This window comes from Corylus avellana, chromosome 9, assembly GCF_965113065.1.
Source record: "Corylus avellana chromosome 9, dhCorAvel1.hap1.2, whole genome shotgun sequence".
NCBI classification, from domain to species: domain Eukaryota; kingdom Viridiplantae; phylum Streptophyta; class Magnoliopsida; order Fagales; family Betulaceae; genus Corylus; species Corylus avellana.
In genome coordinates this window covers 7,079,070-7,101,350 of record NC_142498.1, presented here as the reverse complement: position 1 = coordinate 7,101,350, position 22,281 = coordinate 7,079,070, and the positions used below count along the sequence as shown (strand labels likewise).

The 22,281-nt window shown below is 33.8% G+C and overlaps 1 protein-coding gene across 1 annotated transcript; it reads left to right on the top strand.

The window, feature by feature from the left end:
* Window positions 1–2,914: 2,914 nt before the first annotated feature.
* Window positions 2,915–21,512, top strand: LOC132189816 (L-arabinokinase). The gene is made up of 29 exons (XM_059604615.2): window positions 2,915–3,104; window positions 3,542–3,649; window positions 3,803–3,871; window positions 4,045–4,128; window positions 4,278–4,354; window positions 4,906–4,972; window positions 5,988–6,045; window positions 6,168–6,235; window positions 6,341–6,403; window positions 7,083–7,136; window positions 7,255–7,357; window positions 7,435–7,544; window positions 7,687–7,806; window positions 10,145–10,201; window positions 11,301–11,473; window positions 11,567–11,735; window positions 12,324–12,407; window positions 13,620–13,745; window positions 14,072–14,202; window positions 14,275–14,356; window positions 14,756–14,843; window positions 15,996–16,039; window positions 16,158–16,253; window positions 16,340–16,416; window positions 17,286–17,486; window positions 17,780–17,945; window positions 19,020–19,091; window positions 20,297–20,500; window positions 21,271–21,512. The coding sequence occupies exons 1-29, from the start codon at window positions 3,000–3,002 to the stop codon at window positions 21,391–21,393; spliced, it is 2,979 nt and encodes a 992-aa protein (XP_059460598.2). The 5' UTR covers window positions 2,915–2,999; the 3' UTR covers window positions 21,394–21,512.
* The last annotated feature ends 769 nt before the right edge of the window (window positions 21,513–22,281 follow it).

Genomic DNA, 22,281 nt, shown 5'->3' with positions numbered 1-22,281 from the left:
AATGTATTGGATAATTTAAATATAGATATGGGATTAAATTGAATGTATTGGATAATGTAAATGTAGATATTGGATTAAATTGAATTGAATGTATGGGATATTAGATATTGGATATTGAATGTATTGGATTGAATGTAGATATTGGATTGAATTGAATTGAATGTATTGGATATTGGATGAATTTGATTGAATGTAGATATTGGATTGAATTGAATTGAATTGAATGTATTGGATATTGGATATTGGATGTATTGGATTGAATGTAGATATTAGATTGAATGTAGATATTGGATTGAATTGAATTGAATGTAGATATTGGATTGAATTGAATTGAATGTATTGGATATTTAATGCATTTGATATTGAATGCATTGGATATATTGAATATATATTGGATATATTGGATATATATTGAATGTATTGGATATTATGTTGATACGTAAATCTGGGTATAAACCCGAATAATATATATATATATATATATATATATATATATATATATATATATATATATATATATATATATATTTGACGTGTCAAACGGTATGACACGTCAAAATTTTTTGACGTAGTGAAAATGCCACGTAAAAAACTTATATTTTTTGACATCCGCCCTTTTAACTGCTGAGACACATTAAGAAGAACACGTCAGAAAAGTTTTCTGACATGTCAGTGCCATTGACACATTAGAAATGGCTAGTCAAAAAAAAAATGTCGATTTTTGTAGTGTCATGGAAAAAACACGTATATTTGTAGTAGCATAGTGTCCAATCAAGCCTACCTCTGTCATAGAGAATATGGGAACTGCCCCCCGACTGATGGGCCCACCTTTGTGAATACCATACTGGGTCAATTTCAATGGCCAACGTGTCAATATCTCGTTGATGAAGGATGGCCCGGATCTTAATAACGATGGATGGTGGACAAGGGAGCGTAACAGTGAACCATAGGAGAACATGACTTTATCAGTTCTTTTACCATTTTTTTGTATGTACGTATAAAAGATGGCTAATTCTGCCTTAGTGAGAGAGTTTTTTTGTAAGAAAGAACGTGAGAAAGAATCTTCAATGAAAGACGAAATCCAATTTGTGTCTGTGTTCCATGGTTGTTCCTTAATTAGCATTTTATCATTTCTTTGGCTCGTGCATTATAATAAACACATGTTGGTCAGAAACTGTGTGAACACATATTATTTTTCTTATGCGAGGTGAACATTGAATTCATAAAAAATCTGTAAAATAAAATTTTATCGATGAAAAATCACCAATTACAAGGATAAAGTCACCAAGAAATTTTCATCCAAGGGGAAGAAATCCCTTTGGCCAAAAATTATGTTCGTATACACTAGTGAAAGACAAAATTAACGAGTAATCACAATTAATAATTCATATTCTCCTTCCTTACGTTTAACTCTATATAGTTTAATTTTTTTATTTTTTTTATTTTTATATCCAAAATCCGTATTGGTCTTGTGCAACTGACAACTGTCCATGGTCCATGGGAGGGCAAATTTCTCAAAAAAAGAAATATATATATATATATATATATATATATATATATATATATATATATATATATATATCAAAATCAGTCCGTGTGGTTTACCTGATTTGCAATTAATTTCTTGTGGTATCAAAATGAACTAAAAGGTCCTGAAGTATGCCAAAAAAACAATTTAGTTATTACAGTCAAATTTCGTTCACTGACTTAACATATTCTAATAGCGTGAAATGTTAAAGTCAATAAAATTGTGATACTTGTCCTATTTAAATCAGTCACACTAATAGAATATATTAAATTAGTAAACGAAATTTGATTGTAGGGAGTAATATATTTTTTTGGACTAAATTGGCTTTATGTGGAGATCCATTAGTTTCATAGACAAAGCATTATATCCTTATTGACCCATAAGATAGGTATCATCTATGATACAAAATGAAATTTATGTGAAAAAATAAATTTTTAAAACCTAGGTACTAAAAGAACATTTAACTTGAAGAGCATTGGCATGAATTTATAAGAGATTGTAATGCGGAAATAATAAAGCACAAATAATAAGATAGTAACACAGAGATATAGAATACTGTGATTATTATTCTTGAACTCCATGGTGTATTCTAACATAATTTTCATAGGATGAAGTTACCATTTTCATATTTAACAATATCATTTCCATATTTATTCATAAATGAGATATTATTTATAATACAAAATAAAACCTATATTAAAAAAAAAAAAAAGTAAAGTCATTAAAATCGAGAGATTACTTACAAAAAAAAAAAAGAAAGCATTTAATCTTAAATATTATTTCAAATAAAGAGAAAAAGGAAAGTATTTTTATATTAAAATAATATTAAAAGAAGCAAAAGTCTTTGCTTGATTTGATATTTTAAAACAAATTTTGAGTCATGATTCTAAGAACCCCGTGCATGAACAAGTTTTTTTTTTTTGTTTAAAATAATTAAAATAATAAAATAATAAAATTTTATTATTTTATTATTTTAAAATAATAAATCACCCCGGCGTGCAACACGCCGGGCGTGATGTTTAGCATCACCCAATTTGAGTTGTATATTTAGAGAAAGGGAATATGCTGCTAGTACTAAGGGTCAAGTGACGTGATCTGATTTTGCTATTATTTCTCATTGAAAATCCAACTTCTGTTACTCGTCCCCTACCTTATCCAGGCTGAGGTGGCGCTGACACGATTTTAACTGATCAATACCAAGAAGGGGGAAGGGTAAATTGGAAAATAAGAAAGCAACCGTGACGCAAACATCGGAGCTGGACTAGCCGAGGGAAGGAAGAAGCCGCAGGGTGCCCTGGGGAGCTGACGCGCGAATAAATGTCGTGATCTTTTTCACCAATCTGTTGTTTCCGTTCCTCTCTCGCGAGCGAAACGTTTCGTATATATTAGGAGCATCTGTCTCATTGTTTGTTATATAGAGAGAAAAAGAATTGTGATCGGTAGCAGAGAGAGAGAGAGAGAGAGAGAGAGAATGAGAATCGAAGAGAGTGACGGAGTGTCGGCGTCGAAAGATCACCTGGTCTTCGCTTACTATATCACTGGCCATGGTTTCGGCCATGCCACTCGTGTCGTCGAGGTCTCATTCCCAAATCAATTACATTCACCTATCCAACATTTCATCTCTCTCTTCTCTTTTTTGGTTCTAAACACACTCCCAATTTATTTGTTGTTCTTGATCGGATTGTTGTTCTTTTATATGTTTTGTTGACTTTTTCAATTTTTTTTATTTTATTTTATTTTTTTCGTTTTGAATTTTTTATTTTTTTTATTTTTTTCCCGTTGCATATCAGGAAATATAATTCTGATTGTAGTAGCGTTTCCAAGAAATAATTTTGAATTCTTTTAATTGAATTTTTATACAAATTTCTGTTGTTTTTTTGAACAGTTGCAGAAAGAATCCGGTCAAGAATTTTGATATATATATATATATATATATTTTTTTTTTTGTTAACATTTTTGTTTTCTCGAGCAATATAGTTATTTAATGGATCATCATGGATGTGATATGCGTAGGTTGTGCGGCACCTGATTCTAGCCGGGCATGATGTGCACGTGGTGACCGGTGCTCCGGACTTTGTTTTCACCTCCGAGATACTGTCCCCCCGGCTCTTCATTCGGAAGGTAACTTGTAAACATTTTCTCCCTGCTTTCAGCTTTTCTCTATTTGTCTCCAGCTGCCAAACTAACTATTTTCGTAAATGCAACAGTGTATGTCAAGTTAAAAGGAAATTTTTTTCGGTGTGTATTAACTTTTATTTATTGATGTAAATTCAGGTGCTGTTGGATTGTGGAGCGGTTCAGGCAGATGCATTGACAGTGGATCGTCTTGCCTCCTTGGAGAAGGTATACAAATATCTTCTCATAACAACGCTAATGGATAAGTCATTGTGCTTTATTTATTAACATTGTATCACCTCATATTTTTTCGATTGTATGTTGACTTCTATATAAAGAGGATGGTTTCTTTGTCACCTTACAAATTCTGTTTCCTTTCTTTCTGATTCTGGGTGTTCCAGTATTCCGAGACAGCAGTGGTGCCTCGGGATTCTATTTTGGAAACGGAAGTGGAGTGGCTGAACTCCATTAAAGCTGATTTAGTGGTACTTAAGACGCTTCTCTTAATTTTTGTTGAATTATAGACATTTTAATCATATTACATTGGCCATTCCCAACGCAACTATCAATTTGGGGGGCAGCTGTTTTAATTATGGACTGTCTTTGGCAATTTTTTGTGCTTATCTAAGAACAGGTCTCGGATGTTGTTCCAGTTGCTTGTCGTGCAGCAGCTGATGCTGGAATTCGCTCTGTTTGTGTCACAAACTTCAGGTAACTTGTTATATCACTAGCATTTTGTTCCCTCTATTTTGTGTGCTTCTGTAATTTCTCTTTTTAAGGGCTTTAGAGTATTTTATGTGGCCTAAATCTAGCTTTTATGAGGTACATTAATGGTGTTGATCGATATCTTTTATTAAACTGCGAAAATGATGCTTGAATTCTCTCTTTCCAATCTTAGTTTCTCTTTTCTATCATAATTTTTCTTTTACTTCTCCATCCCCATATTGGATTGTCTAAAGAACCCAACCCACCATCTCGTTCTCTTCAAACATTTGGTATTCCACATAGTTCTTGTGCTCCTTCTTATCCAATCTATGTTCAATCTACCGTAATTGGCCTTTCTCTTCACCTAAGCCTCTATCTTGTGATAGAAAACTGTCTGTGAGTAACTAAACTATAGAGAGAAATATAATAGAATATGGTTTCTATTCTCAAGTTATGACTTATGATGAATTATCATCGCTAAACTTGTCTGAGTTGCTGAATGCATCAAATTGAGCACTCAAGCATTATTACATCTTCATCTTTCCTACCATTTGCAGCTGGGACTTCATCTATGCGGAGTATGTGATGGCTGCTGGAAGTCATCATCGTTCGATAGTTTGGCAGGTGACCTAAATTTTCTTATATCAAATATTTTATTCTCGAGGTTTCTCTTTTCGATTGAAAGAAGTCTTGTCAATTGCCAATTGCATCTTCTTTAATTTGATTTTATTTGGCCAAACTTGATTTGATATACTTTCTAATACCATAGGCAAAACTTGTCTGAGTTGCTGAATGATTTTAATCAGATTATCTCTAATGATAATGTGCTTTAGGTGTATTGAGTTTGGACAATATATTGAGTGGTGGCTAATGTTGGCAAATTTCCATGAAAATCATCTGGAAAGTTATATAAAAACACAAGGATATTTGTTTTGACACTAGTTTCTTGCATATTATAACTTAAATATTCCTGTTCTCTTTCCATAATCACAAATGTAGAATGAAGTGAGACTCAAATGAGATCATTAACGTGATGTCCATGTCTTGTATTAATATGTTCGTATTGTCAATTTCTTCTGATTTTAGTAACTAGGAAGGGAATTTCATGGATGTAAGGCACACTTCCCCCCCATTGTGGCAATTTCTTATTAATACCAAAAATAAGTAGAATTCTAGACAACTACTAGGTTTCTAGCTTCTTGACATCGTTACCTCTTCCACCATTGAGGAAAATGTAAAATATACTTCCTCTATCTCATAATAGATGATGTGTTTTCCTTTTTGGCTGTCTTAAAATAGATTAAAGTTTCTCAAAATGGAAGCATTTCTCTATTTAGTTTCCTATATTACCCTTAAATTTTAACCTGCCTTTTTCCAAATATGAAATCACTTTCTTTTTTTCAAAAATTTGAGCTCTCTTTGTTCGGCTACTCTACGGAATTTTTAAGAAAAAGTATTTGTTTCATTAAATTGCATGTATTTATAAACCTTAATCTATTATGGAACAAAGGGACTATACAAAACATGAGGTGATAATATTGGTCTTTAATTTCTTGAAGTTTTCAGTTTTGCCTTTTGGTGTTTCCTGTGCTTATTATTATTTTTCTAAACTTGTTCAGTCTCTTGAAAATTGAAACAGATAGCAGAGGATTATTCCCATTGTGAGTTCTTGATCCGCCTCCCAGGATATTGCCCAAGTATGTTATTGCATAACCACCAGACAATGGTTTCATTGTGTCCAATTTGACCTTCCTCAACTAGATAAACTTTTCTGGGGCCTTTAATGAATTTGTCTTAAAATGTATGTTTTGCCTTGCAGTGCCTGCTTTTCGAGATGTTATTGACATACCTCTCGTTGTGAGGAGGTTACACAGATCCCGCAAGGAGGTTTTGGCTCACAGAACTGCTAAATTTCCTCATTGCATTATTCAATTAATAATAATAATAATAATAATTATTATTATTATTTTTCAATTTGTTTCCTTGGTATAGGTAAGGAAGGAGCTTGGAATCAGTAATGATGTGAAACTAGTTATCCTGAACTTTGGTGGACAGGTAACTGATTGAGCAGTTGTCATGGATAGTTACTAGGATGCCTTTTTTTTTTTTTTTAATCTTATTTGGAAAGATTTCATTAAATGATTAGTGACTACAAATTTGGCCTGATGGATTATTCGTGTACTCTCTCTCTCCCTCTCTCTCTCTCCATGCTCTTTATATATTTATTTATTTTCCCTTGATAGGTGATTGGTTGTGATGTTCAGCTGCAGTGGCTGCCTAATCTGTCACCTCGATAAACTTTTCTTTTGTTATACTAGTTATTGCTAAACTAGACCATAAGGTATAGCACAACCTTATGGTCAGGATCTTTAACTCTGTCGCACATTAGCAGTGAATTCTAGTTGCATGAATGTTGTATTGATTTAGCCAAAAGGTAGCTGCATATAGTTTTCATTGATCAAGAAAATTGATGGCAAAATGCTGCAAGTTTGAATAATTGTTAGACTGAGATATACCCTGGAACACATCTTCTGGTCAATGGGTTTGCAGGGGTTTGCAGAAGTGCAATAATGACATCAATTTTTTGCTGTTCTCTATGACGGATGTGTTTTGGGCATGATGATATTTGCCTCAAACATTAGATGCATGTTACCACTTCTTTTTTAAGTTACAACAATTTTGCTTCCTTTACCTAATTCTTGTTGCACCTTTATTTTCTGTCTCTCGTTTGCAGCCAGCTGGCTGGAAGCTGAAGGAGGAGTACTTGCCTTCTGGTTGGTTGTGCCTGGTATCTTTTGTAGCATATACTCTATATCCTAGCCCTGTTTTAAATGTTCTTTGATAATTGACATAATTGTATGATTTTGCTTGCTTTGGTGATGGCAATTAATTGTTCTTTTGTTCAGGTTTGTGGTTCTTCTGACACCCAGGAGCTTCCACAAAATTTTATAAAGCTTGCAAAAGATGCGTATACACCTGATCTTATTGCCGCATCTGACTGCATGCTGGGTCAGTATTAAATTTTTGCTGTTAGCTGGTCTCAAACAACAACTAGATATAAATATACATAACCTACACTGTTTCAGGAAAAATTGGATATGGAACTGTCAGTGAGGCTCTTGCATTCAAGTTACCATTTGTCTTTGTACGCAGAGATTATTTCAATGAAGAGCCGTTTTTGAGAAATATGCTTGAGGTTTAATTGCTTACTTTTATTTCATTATCATTATCTTTTGTCTTCTTCATTCTTTATGCTCCTGTTTTGTCTCTTCATCTCTTTCAGGAAATGCTTATCAAGAATCTAATACTTGTGGAGATATTATTATTTTTTTAAACAGTATTATCAAGGCGGTGTTGAGATGGTTAGGAGGGATTTACTCACTGGTCACTGGAAACCTTACCTTGAACGTGCAATTAGTTTGAAACCATGCTATCAGGGAGGCATCAATGGTGGTGAGGTAAACTTTTCTTTGCTCAAGTCTAATGATTCCTTTTTAGTACAGGAGTTCAAATAGGACTAATTTAGTTCTATTAAGTTTCTCTTCGAGCACTTCTTAAGCACCTTCTAGTTATGGATTTCATTTGACCAAAAGAGTTTGCGGAATCCAAATCTAATTGAGTTTTGATAAAAAAAAAATAATAATAATCACCTGAAAGTTGATTAACAGCAATGTTTAATGAACATGGATGAACATACTAATTGCCACAGACATGAAGATAAACATGTAATGACACCCTTATTCTCTTCTTTGCTGTAACCTTTATGCTGCAAGTGAAGGCCATTACCCAATGTTGGTGAAGGGACTAAAACTTTTAATGAACAGAGAAGATATGATTGTAATTTTATGTCAAAGATGAATTGTCTTTATCAAAAAGCTAAGAATTAGTTGTCTTTGTTGTTGTGGGTGTAGAAATTACAAAGTATTTACACGGTTAAAGTTTGTTATCTTTACTATCAAATTTACTGATACCTAAAGGCCTTCAAAGTCGTATTTGTGATTGTTAAATTGTTTTTTGAGCATTGTTTAGTGATTTCAAGCAAAATATATGGAAATTCACTATTAGAGTTAAGGAAATGCCAGAATTTGAAAAATAAAAAAATAGTGATGAACAAATTATATTAAAAGTACCATGATAATGTAGATATTTTTATATGAAATTTCAATACGCTATTACCTCCTTGGATCATAGGTATTCCAAATATGATTCCCCTAAAGAAGCATCTCATTTACTTGATCAAGAAAATGCTATTTGTACTTAAACCTATCATGAACATTCTCTTACTAAATGATGTGGTAGTGTGGTTGTGAGGACTCTTGTCCTCCGAACATTACTTCTGTTTCAATTAGAGGTTGAACCTACTTGTTTTTTTAATATAACCAATAATCACTTTCCTTGATAATGATTAATTTTATTATTTCTTGTTTTCACATGTATCTTCTCCTAATTCCCATTTTGTTCTTGGAACTTTTTTAAAAAATGACTTATCCTAGAAATTGAGATAGAAGATGAAACACATTTTAATGTAACCTACATATCAACATATTAACTAATTATTCTTAATTTAAAAGTTTTACTTAAATTGGTATATGGACTTGGCACTTCTCCACATTTACTATGTTTGACTAATAGATTGACTATGTTGAAAATATTAAATCCCTAAATTGTGCATAGTTGAATACAATATTATTCAAAATGCTTTCCAGGATAACTTTTTTATTTTTTGTAAGTGCTTTCCAGGATAACTTGGTTAAGTGTATCTTTTGTTTAGATGATTAGTCAAAAAATACAGAGTATCAAATTGTATCCAAAGTTATTTCCATATACATCCATTGAAAAAGAAAACTTACGTATTAAAAAGTCACAGAATATAATGATAGTTTTTAGCATAACTATATGATTACAAGAATTACTTAAAGACTAAAATCTTCGATGACATGGATATGAATTGCATTTATGTTGTCAATCATACTTAGAATTGCATCAATAAAAAAATAAAAAAAATAAAAAAAGTCTCAAAGCTATAAGGAACTTTGGAACTGTCTTTGTATGTGACATTTCAATAGATATCTTAGTCCACAAGTATATTTATGACAATTGTCTTTGATACATTGGTGGGAGCAACTAATCGAAATACATGAGGACTAAGTGTTTTAAGGGAATATTTGGCCAGAGGGGATGTGCATTTGGAATTTCTTAACTTAAAACTTAAGATTGTTTTGGGACAAGGAGCTCTAGCTTAGATGGCATCTCCTCCTCTGTAAGAATAGCATGGAGGGTTGGTCAGGAGTTCAAAACCCTCAGTTGTGTATCTTACCAATGTAAAAAGAGAGAGAAGAAAATAAACTAACTTTAAACTAATTAAACAGTTGAATGCGAAAGGGTTAACTAACCCATACTGGATATGTATAGAAAAACCTAGACTTTACAAAAAGGAGAAGTTTGCAAAAATGGACCAGTGATGCAGACCCTTTTGAATTAGGTTTCCACCTTCAGGAAGTTCAACAGGTCTGGAAGTGTTGAATCCTGAACTCTTTAGAAAAAGTTTTCAAATTTCATTGCTAGTGGGTAGGGTTCTAAACAAGAAAATACTACCTTGTTTTCTAATTATTCCTTGACCTTGAGTTGCAATGGCTTCTTCAATATGTCACAGAGCTTACTTTCATATTTAAGTTAACATTAATTGCTTTCAAATGATTTCCTGATGCATTTTAAATATGTCACAGAGTTTACTTTCATATTTAAGTTAATATTAACTGCTTTCAAATGATTTCCTGATGCATTTTACAATTATAGGTAGCAGCTCAAATCCTGCAAGAGACAGCTACTGGGAAAAACTATGCATCAGACAAGGTAATTGAATGTTTGATGTCATATTTATGTTTTATTTGGTTTCTGGATTTTGCCAAAGTATTAACTAAATGATTAAATTTATCTTTTCTTATTAGTTTCAGCCTTTAGGATACGTGGTAATTTAACATAGTATTAGAATAGAAGTCATAAGTTCAAATCCTGACTTCACAGTTTACTTCCCATTTCAGTTCAATATTTCACGTGTTGGGCTTCACTTATTGAGAAGTTTGAATTTCACATGTGAGGGAGAGTGTTAAAGTATTAATTAAATGATTAAATTTACCATTTCCTATCAGTTTAAGCCTTTGAGATAAATGACAATTTCATTAATTTTTTAGGTGCATTATTCTTTTTTCTCATTATGATTGGGCAGGTGTCGGTTTCTCTTTCATTACTGTCATGTGTGTGATCTGGTCTGATCCACTTAACAAAATTTTTTTATCAAAATATTTATATATAAACTTCTGGACAAATAGCCCTCCAAAGTCTGTTAAGTTTTCTATTTATTTATTTTTTTTACTTTTATGGGTATAATTAGTGCATGAAAAACCAGATATCCTATTAGTCAATATGAAATAGAGGAATATCTGATCAAATCTGAAGATAGATTGTTCTTATACATACATATGTACGTAAATGCATATGTATACATTAGCATTATACATGCATGTGTTTGATATATACATATGTATATATGTATATATCATACACATGCATGTATAATGCATACATACATATGTACATATGTATACATCATACACATGCATGTATAATGTATACATATGCATTTACGTACATGTGTGTGTGCGCGATGTAAAGAAATTTGATGAAGAATTCTCTTGATGAAATTTTCACTACCCATGATTAAACCATGTGACATTTCAAAGAAACATAGGTTTAAAACAAATAGAATATATCAATCCATTATCTGAAAACTTCAACCCGTGTAATGCTAAAAGGTGTCCATAGCTGGAAGGCTAAACCATGGGTGTGTTAAGACTCACATTTATGCTAAACAGTAGTGTATTAGAAACAATTTTATTTTCCAAGAGCAAAGAACACTCAGGTTTTAATTCCATTTTACCTTACTGAAATACAGCTTAGTGGGGCAAGAAGATTGCGTGATGCTATAATTCTTGGGTATCAACTACAAAGAGTTCCAGGACGAGATATCAGCATCCCAGACTGGTATTCAACTGCTGAAAATGAACTTGGTATTTCTAGTGGATCACCGACTTACCAAGAGACTGAGAACAGCTCCATAATGAGCTCGTGAGTTTCTCTTACCTTTAATAGTTTTTAGTTTGTTTATAGAGTTGACTTGCCTGCTTTGCTGAAATCCTTACATTTTTGTTTGTAATCTAGAAGCACCGAAGACTTTGAGATTCTTCATGGAGACCCTCAAGGTTTTCCCGATACAATATGTTTCTTAAAGAGCTTGGCTGAACTAGATGCTGTATATGAGACTGAAAAGAATGCTGAGAAGCGCCAGATGCGGGAGCAAAAGGCTGCTGCTGGACTTTTCAATTGGGAGGTATTTCTTATTTGAGCTAAAGTTCCATCATTTTTTTTTTTTTTTTTTCACTTCTCCTGCCTAGACTGATTTGTCTCAGTAGCATATGTGGGTGAGGATGATATTGTTGGGGGGATAAAAATAGTTGAATTTTGACGCAAGATGTACATTATTTATTGCTGTAATTTTTTGTGTTCACACAGCATATCTTGTAGCTTAGCAAGTGATAAAGTTTCTTCTCCATGCGTTTGGATAGACCCTGAATTGGATAATTGTTATAAATGGGTGCTTCTTTGTTTGAAGACATAACTGCACGCGTTTGATAAATGACATATTTGATGTTTGATGATCTACTTAATGACAGAGGTATTCCAATGTTATGAAAATTGGATTACGCTTCAGGAAGCACTCCCATTTTTAATTCAAACTGTAACTGTGAGATAATTCTTAATTTTCCACCATGTAAGATAAATTTTGGACATGATACTGGATGACACTTGTATCCTTTTCAATTTTGTGGTAGTTAGATAAACTTGCAGCTGCTTGTGTGTGTTCAAGCTGTTTGGCATTTTGATAATTTCATTTTGCTTCCCCCAACTTTGGTTACAGGAAGAAATCTTTGTGGCAAGAGCACCTGGAAGGCTGGACGTGATGGGAGGGATTGCTGACTATTCAGGAAGTCTTGTCTTGCAGGTTAGATTTCTCAGTAGGCTAGTTCCCCTATTTTCTGCCTTTAATGCATACTATTGCCATCTGGTGCCTTCTTTTCCCTCAAATTTTATCTTTCTATGAAGTAAGATTTAGCTGTATTTATCTCAAACTATTTTTGTTGCATATTTACTAACCATTAATTTGCTTGCTTAAATTATTCTAGACCAAATGATACTTGCTATAATTAGATTTTGACCATTAGTTTGTTTGAGAAGAAGGAAAGGAAGGGAAAGAAGTTAGTAACCATGTACTTCAAAATTGTTTCATTCATGTTATGAATTCAGAGCTGAGGGAGTTGCCAATGTTGCAAATCAAATTAGATCATAATGAACTCCTCTATTCTTTGTCAAGGTAAGCACTAGAGATGCAAGAAGTGGGAAGATAATGAATGAGAAGCCTGAAAAGAGCAAATAGCAACATGAACTATGATGTTAGCAACTGTTTCTTTCTTAAGATCACATTAGGAATTTGGAATATTGATAAACAATTTCTTAATGATGGTAATGACTAGCACAAACAACTGGACCTTTTCGCTATCGTAGATCAATTTTCCATTACGGAGACCGAAGAGGATGTTGACCATATATATACATGGATGATGTTGAATATTAAATTTTGAGTGTTTTTTAACTCTAGATACCTATCGAGTTTATAGGGGAAAGCTCTATTGGATGACGATAAGTACAAATATAGTTTTTTTTGGGTAGGATTAATCATCTTTCAAGTAGTCCACCCATTTCTTCTCTGAATAGTTGGTTATAGCATTCATGCTACTTTGTGCTGGGGGTGCATATGCACTATCAAAATCCGGTGTTATTCACTAAAAATTAATAACTTCAGGTCTTAGAGTGGCTTCCCAACATTAATTTTATCAGCTTATTCATTTATATGATCTCTATTTGAAATAAATCATATTTTCTCTGAAAGTTAGTTTGTTCTCAATAACAATTTGTTTTTGAGTCCCAAGTAGTCACTACATAGCACCTGATATAGATGTAGAAAATTTTCTAGAAACTCCATCCTTTTGTATTAAGTAAATTCCTTCAATAATTCCTTCAAGAAGTTTGTCTAGTCATAGAGCTGGTATTATTTTCTTCTCCTTTAAAGTTTCTTCAATTATATGATTGCTTACATTTTCTTCCCTTCCACCCCCATTTTTTCTTTTTTCATTTTCTTTTATCTGCTCGCTTGCAGATGCCAATAAGAGAAGCCTGCCATGTTGCCGTGCAAAGGAATCATCCAAGTAAACATAGACTTTGGCAACATACCCTGGCTCGGCAGCAAGCCAAAGGACAAGGATCAACACCTGTCCTGGAAATAGTATGTATGAGCATTTGAGTGGACACTACATTTTATTGTTTTTCTTTTGAAGTCTTTTCATCTATAGAAATGGTTGATTTTTCTTCTCCTCTTGGATTGTGAAGAGGGTTGTTATTAATTTATTTTATTGATAACTAAAGAGGGGTTGTTATTTTCAATAGAATGTAGATATAATCTGTCTATTTGAGTGGTTGAAATTTAGTCACAATCAGCTTGGAGCCCATGGCATACCTTTCATTCTCAGAAGAAAGAAAACTTCATATTGAATTATTTATTTACTTTATTTTATTAATATCTTTGTTGTGTCCACATTTTGGCCAAATCAGGTATCATATGGTTCAGAATTGAGCAATCGTGGCCCAACCTTTGACATGGATTTATCTGACTTTTTTGATGGAGAGCAGCCAATGTCATATGAAAAGGCAAGGAAGTACTTCGCTCGAGATCCATCCCAAAAGTAGGTCACTTTTCGTAATTTGATTGTCTGTAATTATATCATAACAGGCAACTTATATGGTTCCTGGTTTAGGTGGGCAGCATATGTTGCGGGGGTGATTCTGGTTTTAATGACAGAATTGGGTGTACACTTTGAGGATAGTATCAGTATGCTGGTATAAGTTGCTCCCTATCTTAGGCTATCAATGAAATTACTTTGCTTTTTTTATTTTATTTTATTTATTAAGATTCATTTGAGTCTGGTATCATGCTTAGTTCTAAAATGCTACTCTCTGCACGATTGTGCTGCTCTAATGTATACTTCTTTATTCTCTCTATTGTGTTATCACTTCTCTGTTTCTCATGATGTTTTAATTTATGGGGCTGTGAGACTGCTACTAATGCTTGCACCAGAAATTATGACATTGACACAATTTCTTTTCTTAAATTTTTTGTGATTATTAAAATATTCTTTTATATGAGGCTAATGTTGTGAGTTAATCGTGTTCCATTTTATCATCTTCAAAAGTACATATACAGGCCATCATTAATCTCCCAATATTACAAACATACAGGTTTCTTCTGCAGTCCCTGAAGGTAAAGGTGTATCTTCTTCTGCCTCTGTGGAAGTTGCTAGCATGTCTGCCATAGCTGCAGCTCTTGGTAATTTTATTATTTAAATATATCAGACTTAGAACACTGTCTAAGACTCAATTTCTTAAGTTCTTTTCATCAGTGGTCCGAGAATTTTGCTTCTCTCAGGGAGGGAGGAGGGGGGGTTAGTAACCTGTTTCTTTAGCTGCATGCATTTTTCTTGTAGGTGGGTGGTACACAACTACATGTAAGAATAGAGGACAATGAATACATCAAGCTAGATGTAGGCTACATCAGGACTAGATCTAGTTATGCAGATAAATAAAATCTTACTCCATAATTAAGATGTCTCAACAACCCCCGTCCGATTGTGGACAACTAATATCTGGAGCATTCAAGTCTTTGAACCCAAGAAGGCTAGCAGAAGCTTACCTTTTTCCTTTTTCTTTTTTTTGAGTGCCTAGGTGGTGTACAAAAACAAGCCGCCTCAACAGGTTGACTTCACTGACTCTCGTAGCAATAATTATACTAAAATCACCAATAAAATCAGGGAGCTCTTATAATAGTTTTGGTGCTACTCAATGCAAAAAATGCTAAAGGTTATGACCAAATCCAAAAGGAACAACCCCCTGGATAATAATGCATGTGCATGTGTGTGAGAGAGAGAGATCATGGGGCCCAGAATTGTAAAATTGTCCAATTTTCTCACATACTTTCCCAAGAGTATCTTTGAGATGCAACAAGAATGAAACTCATTTTCTAGTGATCACAGCCAGAAGTTTAACATCATAACCACGTGACTGCGTAAGGGAACTTGCTGAAAACTGGACCTAACTGTCATTGCTGAGCATGACATTTGTTAAAATTCTCCTTCTGGAGTCATGAATCAGAGGAAAGAGGCCTATTTGACCTTGAAATTCTATTTTAAGTGCTAGATATCTGAAACCAATATTAAGTTCTATTCTATGGAAATGCTTAATATGTGATTCTTCCTGACAATACTTCTGGCAAATATATGACGGGGATTTCTCTGTATTCTATTGCAGCTTCAGACTTGAAACATGACAGTTTATGAATTATGCTAGTGTAAATATTGTACATAATTTCTTGTTTTTCTCCCCTCCATTTTTCTATGAAAAAAAGCTGCTACTCATTCTTATTCTATCTTCGAGAAGCAGCTGGAGAAGCAATCAACTTAAAATCTTCATCTATACTTTGCAGGATTAAACATTAGTCCAAGAGATCTTGCTTTGCTCTGCCAAAAGGTTTGGCTTTTCAGCATAACCTTCTGATTTATTCTTTGCTTCATCCTAGTATGTTTCATTTTTTTTATACCTTGTGCATATTATGCTACTTCATTTATTGTTTCATTTTGTTTATTAGGTGGAGAATCACATTGTTGGAGCTCCATGTGGTGTGATGGACCAGATGACTGCAGCATGTGGTGAAGCCAACAAACTTCTGGCAATGGTGTGCCAGGTAAGCGCCATTAGTTCTGGAGAAAACAACTCTGCAGTGTTTGTTTTACAGATCAAAAAAATAATGTCCAACTTGAATTTGTGCAGCCTGCTGAGATAGTTGGGCTAGTAGAAATTCCTAGCCATATCCGGTTTTGGGGAATTGATTCAGGAATAAGGCACAGGTAACAGGTCTATTAATATGCTTTATTGCCATTATTCTGATATTTGTTTGCCTGTTGCCATAATTGACATTGTTTTATCTTGTCGTTTTGCCTAATTTTCATGGATGAGTTAGCTGAGTTGAGCTTGCATGTTTCGGGTCCGTTTGGGATTGTGGTTTCAATAAATGTGATTTTTAAAATTTCGTTTTTAAAAATTACATTTTTAAAATCGCTACTTTTTAAAATTACAAAGGTATTTGGTAAAACATGTTACAAAGTACTTTTTTTATCAAATATTTGTTATGCGAAATTATGATTTTAGTTTAAATTTGCGCTTTTTTAAATAAGCACCCCCTAACCTGCTTAAAGAAATTGTAGATTTTTTTCCTATTTTAGATTAAGTGCTTTTTAAATCGCAATGCCAAACACCTTACGTTTTGTGATATCTTTTAAAAACGTAGATTATTCTTGCGAAATCGCAATCCTAAACGCACCCTTTCTCTCAACCATGGTGCGAGTGTTGAGGCATTATGAAGATTAGGTTATTGGATCCTATGTATATCTTAAAATAGTAGCACAGTATCTGCATATTCATTATAAGATCCAAGCTTTATAATCTTCTTTCATTCTCAGATTATGGATCATTCTTATAAACCTTTCATCTGGTATCCACATATTTATTCTATCTTGATGTTTATGTAATATATCAAATGTATTTAACTTCTTAATTCCCCTTTATCTTGGCGCAATAGCTGTTCAACCAGTTTTTTAAATTCTGCTCTTCTATTAAGCCTCGAGAGTTATTACTATCACCATCATTGATTACTCGCCTTTATCTCGTTTTGTTTGAAAGTTTTTGAATTCCAAGTCTTCTGGTATTTTTATGGCAGTATTGGTGGTGCAGACTATGGATCCGTTAGAATTGGTGCCTTTATGGGTCGCAAGATGATAAAGTCTATTGCATCTTCTATGTTGTCTCCATCATTACCAAGTGCCAATGGGGCAAACCTTGATGAATTGGAAGATGATGGTGTTGAACTACTTCAAGGTGAAGCTTCACTAGATTACTTATGTAACCTGTCACCTCATAGGTATGGTCCTTTACAAAACTTTCCTTCTAGAGATATTCTAAATGACTTCTTTTGTTTTGTTTTTTTTTTTTTTTTCAATCTTAGAGAGAGATCAAATAAATTATCAAATTCTGATGTTGTGGATTAGTAATCTATTCTTGTACCCTCTCCCCCCCCCCCCCCCCCCCCTAGATTATATTACTGTGTCAAAATTATGGCTGGTTGCAAGATGATTCAATTTTAAGTGAGATCAGTTTGGTTCTCCAATTGTAAAGTTAATATGAGTTCTCATCCTTTTGTAACTTACATTACAGATATGAGGCTCTTTATGCTAAGATGCTTCCTGAGTCCATGCTTGGTGAGATGTTTCTGGAGAAATATGCCGATCACAATGATTCCGTCACAGTAATTGATCATAAGCGTATTTATGGAGTGGGAGCACCTGCTAAACATCCTATATATGAAAATTTCCGTGTCAAGGTTAGGAAATGTTTTTAACTGTTTGATTGATAGTTAGAAAACTGAATTTGCATCACAAATATCAATAATGGATTAATTAGATGTTGCTTCATGGAAAGGACACTTTAAATTAGAGACTTTGGCGATGTGAATCCAAAGAAGAGTTTTGTGATTAATCCGATCATACTTATTTTCATACACATTATTGTAATTGGTTTCCAATTTAGAGGGTAATTACTCTATACCTTTCTCAGCCTTTTGGCTAAGATCAAGTGTAGAGGTTAAAGTAGTAGGGCAGACCTAAGGTTCAAATCTTGCACACATATGCGTGCTTGCGCACACATACACATTGAGAGATCAGTTTCCACTCCCACTTTGGTGCGAGTGTTGGGGCATTATGAAGATTAGGTTATTGGATCCTATGTATATTATATGCATAGGGGATCCAATTGTTAATGCTCCTTTGTATATGTGAGAATGTGTTGGTCAATGTACTTTATTGATCAATATTAAGCTTATGTTGCTTTGAAGTTGGATTTATTATAATAATCAATTGTTAGATTTTTATATGTTAAATCAAATTTTGTTTCTTTCCATTCTTCTCTAAATGCTTCTTTTGGTCTCCTTTTCTTTATTTATCTTTATAAGGTGAAAAATTCATCACTGAAATTAACTTTACTAGAACATGAGAATACTTTATTTGAAACTAGATAGGGGATAGTCTAACTGAAGAGCCATCTCCACTTGAATGGTGGTTAATATATCAAGTCACTATCTTGCCTAAGCAGAATCGCCACAGCCCTAGAGGTGCTTTCTTGGTGCTGGTTAGTCTCATATGTGCTATTATAAGTATTGATAACCCGGACTCATATAACTATCTTTATATAACTGTAGTTCATACATGATATTATTGCTTTACATTTCCACCGATGGTTTCTTTTTTCTATTTTTTTGGGAATATTTTATGGACTTTATTACTTCAAGGCATACAAAAGACTAAAGAGATAATATGCAGCAGATACCTTGTATTATTTAGATTTGATCACCATTATTACACATCAGCTGAGTTGCTTCCCTTAATTACTCAACTTACAGGCCTTCAAAGCACTTCTAACATCTGCACCTTCAGATGAGCAACTTATGTCTCTTGGAGAACTATTGTATCAGGTATATCCAATTTTCTGGTTTTGATACATTGTTAGGTGATCTTGGTTGGCGAACTCCACTCTAAATACATTGTTAAATGAGCATGATACCCATAAAACTTAGTCCCTTCTATTTGTTGTACGAATGAGTGTTTTATTGATGGATATGAGGACTTTTATGTGAAATGAACAAGGAACTAACAAATAGACATCCAATTAAACTTAATCTTAAATTGATTGGTTGGGTGAGTATGCTTATGATAAGTGACGAACAATACTTACCATATTAGGTCGACTGTTCTTTCAAGGTCTGACTTTGTAATCCTTAAAATTTGAACTTTATATAAATTACAATAGGATACTCAATTATTATCCTACATATTAGGTTGACCACTGGAAGTGCTGGCAATTTGAGTGCCGAAAATAGGTCCAAGCTCATGGATTCAGCTTTTTAATTTTACAACAAGAAATGATGATATAAGTTGTAGCCTTCATATATCGAATTGTGATACCCCATTTGCCCGAGGAAAATTCCCATCATTGATAAAATTCCTGATTACTTCTGAGAAAGAATGATAAAATTACTGATTACTTATGAAAAAGAAAAATGTATCAATACAAGGTGGGGTTGGGCGGGACATGTTCACTGGTTCCATGCCCTCAACAAATTTGAAGCTCCTATATGCCTAGTCCAGCCATTTGTTCATCATTAGTAAAAACCAAAATATCATTAGTAAATATTTAAAAAGGACACACACACACACACATTTATAATACATTTGTGAAAATCTAAAATTGCTTTATAATCTATTGGCCTAAGTTGCAATTGGTGGGTTGATTAGCTAACGTGGCCAACCCATCCATTATGGAAATAGGTTCAACCTACTAAAAGGCAATCTGGTTCATGAAAGTTGAACGGAACTATGTAAGGTGAGTTGTGGGGTCCATGTTTGGAGGGTGCCACCCTGTCTTCATTCTATCCAAAGACCAGATACATATATAATGACATTTGTCATTATGGTTTTTAAATGAAGCATGTTTTCCCATCATGTCTCAAATGGACGATATTCTGCATTTGATGAACATGCCATGATCTTATTTTGTATGCATTTATTGAGTATCTTAGAAAACCAAGCAAAATTCTGGAGTTATGATTGTCATGTTGATGATTTTTTTATTCCTATGTGTGGAATAAAATAAATTTTCACGTTTGACCGTCTTTTGCAGTGCCACTACAGCTACAATGCTTGTGGACTTGGCACCGATGGGACAGATAGGCTTGTACAGTTAGTACAGGAAATTCAGCATAGTAAATTATCTAAATCCGAAGATGGGACTCTATATGGAGCCAAAATCACAGGTGGAGGTTCCGGTGGAACTGTTGGTGTGATTGGAAGGAACTGCCTACGAAGCAGCCAACAAATTATTGAGGTAATTTTGTTTCTTTTTCCAGGAAAAAAAAGAAGCTTATCTTTTACTTTGACACATTAGAGCATTAGAAGACCTGTCCTTTTTTTTTCCCCCTTAAAAATCAGCCAGTGTACGTCTTCAACTCAGACCATCTCTCCCCATTAAATCATAGCTATCCAAAAGACTTGAATTAATAAGAAATGATAAATTTAATCATTTAATTAATATTTCTACACTATTCCATACGTATGAAAAGCTTTAATATTGTAACACTTACCCTTATGTGTGAGCTCAAACATTTATTAATATTTTAGTATTTTCGGTACATATACTTTCTCAACAAGTGAGACCCAACAAATGAAATATTTAAAGTGTGGAGTCACTGTTCGAACTCAGGACATCTGCTCTGATACTATACTAAATCACTAGTTACCATAAAAGTTTAAGCCAATAGCAAATTGTGAATTTAATAATTTAATTAATATTATAACACTCCCTCCTATCAACTTCCTAGTCTCACCCTTGAGGTCAGTTAAGATGCCCTCCGTGTATATCAATCTACAGCTTGTGGGCTGAAAAGTTCTCACGCATAGCATGTGTCTTTACTTGCCGCTGGCCTTTTAATTGAGAGTGAATTATTCTTCTCCAACTGTTTGCATGGCTTTCTCAAATGTTGTTCATAACTGGATACATTACTGCCAATTATTTGGTGATTTAGTGGTAAGCTGTTATTTATTAATCTCAATAGATCGAACTGAAATTATGAGCTTTTATGTTGTTTGATTATCCAGATTCAGCAGAGATACAAAAGCGCTACAGGCTATTTGCCATTTGTTTTTGAAGGCTCATCACCAGGTGCTGGAAAGTTTGGCTACCTGAAAATACGCCGTCGCATCTCTCCCAAGCTAACATAAATGTCAGCTTTGTGAGATAAAGGAATTAAAGGGAAAACATTTATTGATTAAGCCTATGTGGGCTTCATTATGTCAATTTTTATTAACAATTAATAAATTTACAGTTTTTAATTTTTACATCTCATAATCCGGCTGGTTTTTAGTAGTAGTGTGGGCATGCTTGCTCTGTTACTCATGAGTCATGCCAACAAATTGACTTTTTTGAGGGAAAGCGAGCGATTGAAAAAGATGCACGTATGGCTAAGTCATGCCAACACTCTAAGGCCCAACTGCTAAGAAATCTCAAGGAGGATTAAAAAGATGCACGTATGGCTATGTCGAAACCAGGCCTAAGACTAACTGCAGGGTGCACTCCCTTTTCTATGTGATACGCCACATGCGATCTCCTTTGTGGCCTAGGGTTTTAGGGGCTCTTCTATATATCTCTCAATTTCTACCACATCTAGTTGGATTCTCTTACTCCTTTTTGCTAGCTTTACCATCTTAGCTAGGGTTTTAGACTGATTTGGATGTTGGAGACCGACGGCCTTCTGATGACCTTTCCCTTCTTTTGCCCTTTTGATGACCTTTCCCTTCTTTTGCACGAGGCCAATAATATAAATGATCCTTACATCAACAAGACGCATTACCCTTTTTTGTAATTGTTAGATTTGGGCCTAGATGGATGTAAATTCAAACCATTGTTTAATGTAAGTTCGTTGGATTTCATCTCGGTCGATTAACATCATAATCTCCTATATGAGGATGCAATACAAGATTATGCTCCAATAAATTATTATCAAATTCATTGACATCAACTCTTTGAGATTTTTTAGGAGAATTTTCATAAATCGGAATATCTGAAGTTGGCGATGATACTTGACTTTTTTAAAAGCTCACTATTAAACT

What these genes read in the sequence shown, in the direction of transcription:
- LOC132189816 (XM_059604615.2), top strand. Translation starts at nt 3,000, where the DNA reads ATGAGAATCGAAGAGAGTGACGGAGTGTCGGCGTCGAAAGATCACCTG. An exon ending in TACACAGATCCCGCAAGGAG is followed by an intron (nt 6,236 to 6,340) that starts GTTTTGGCTCAC and finishes TCCTTGGTATAG; the next exon opens with GTAAGGAAGGAGCTTGGAAT. An exon ending in TTGGAGAACTATTGTATCAG is followed by an intron (nt 19,092 to 20,296) that starts GTATATCCAATT and finishes CGTCTTTTGCAG; the next exon opens with TGCCACTACAGCTACAATGC.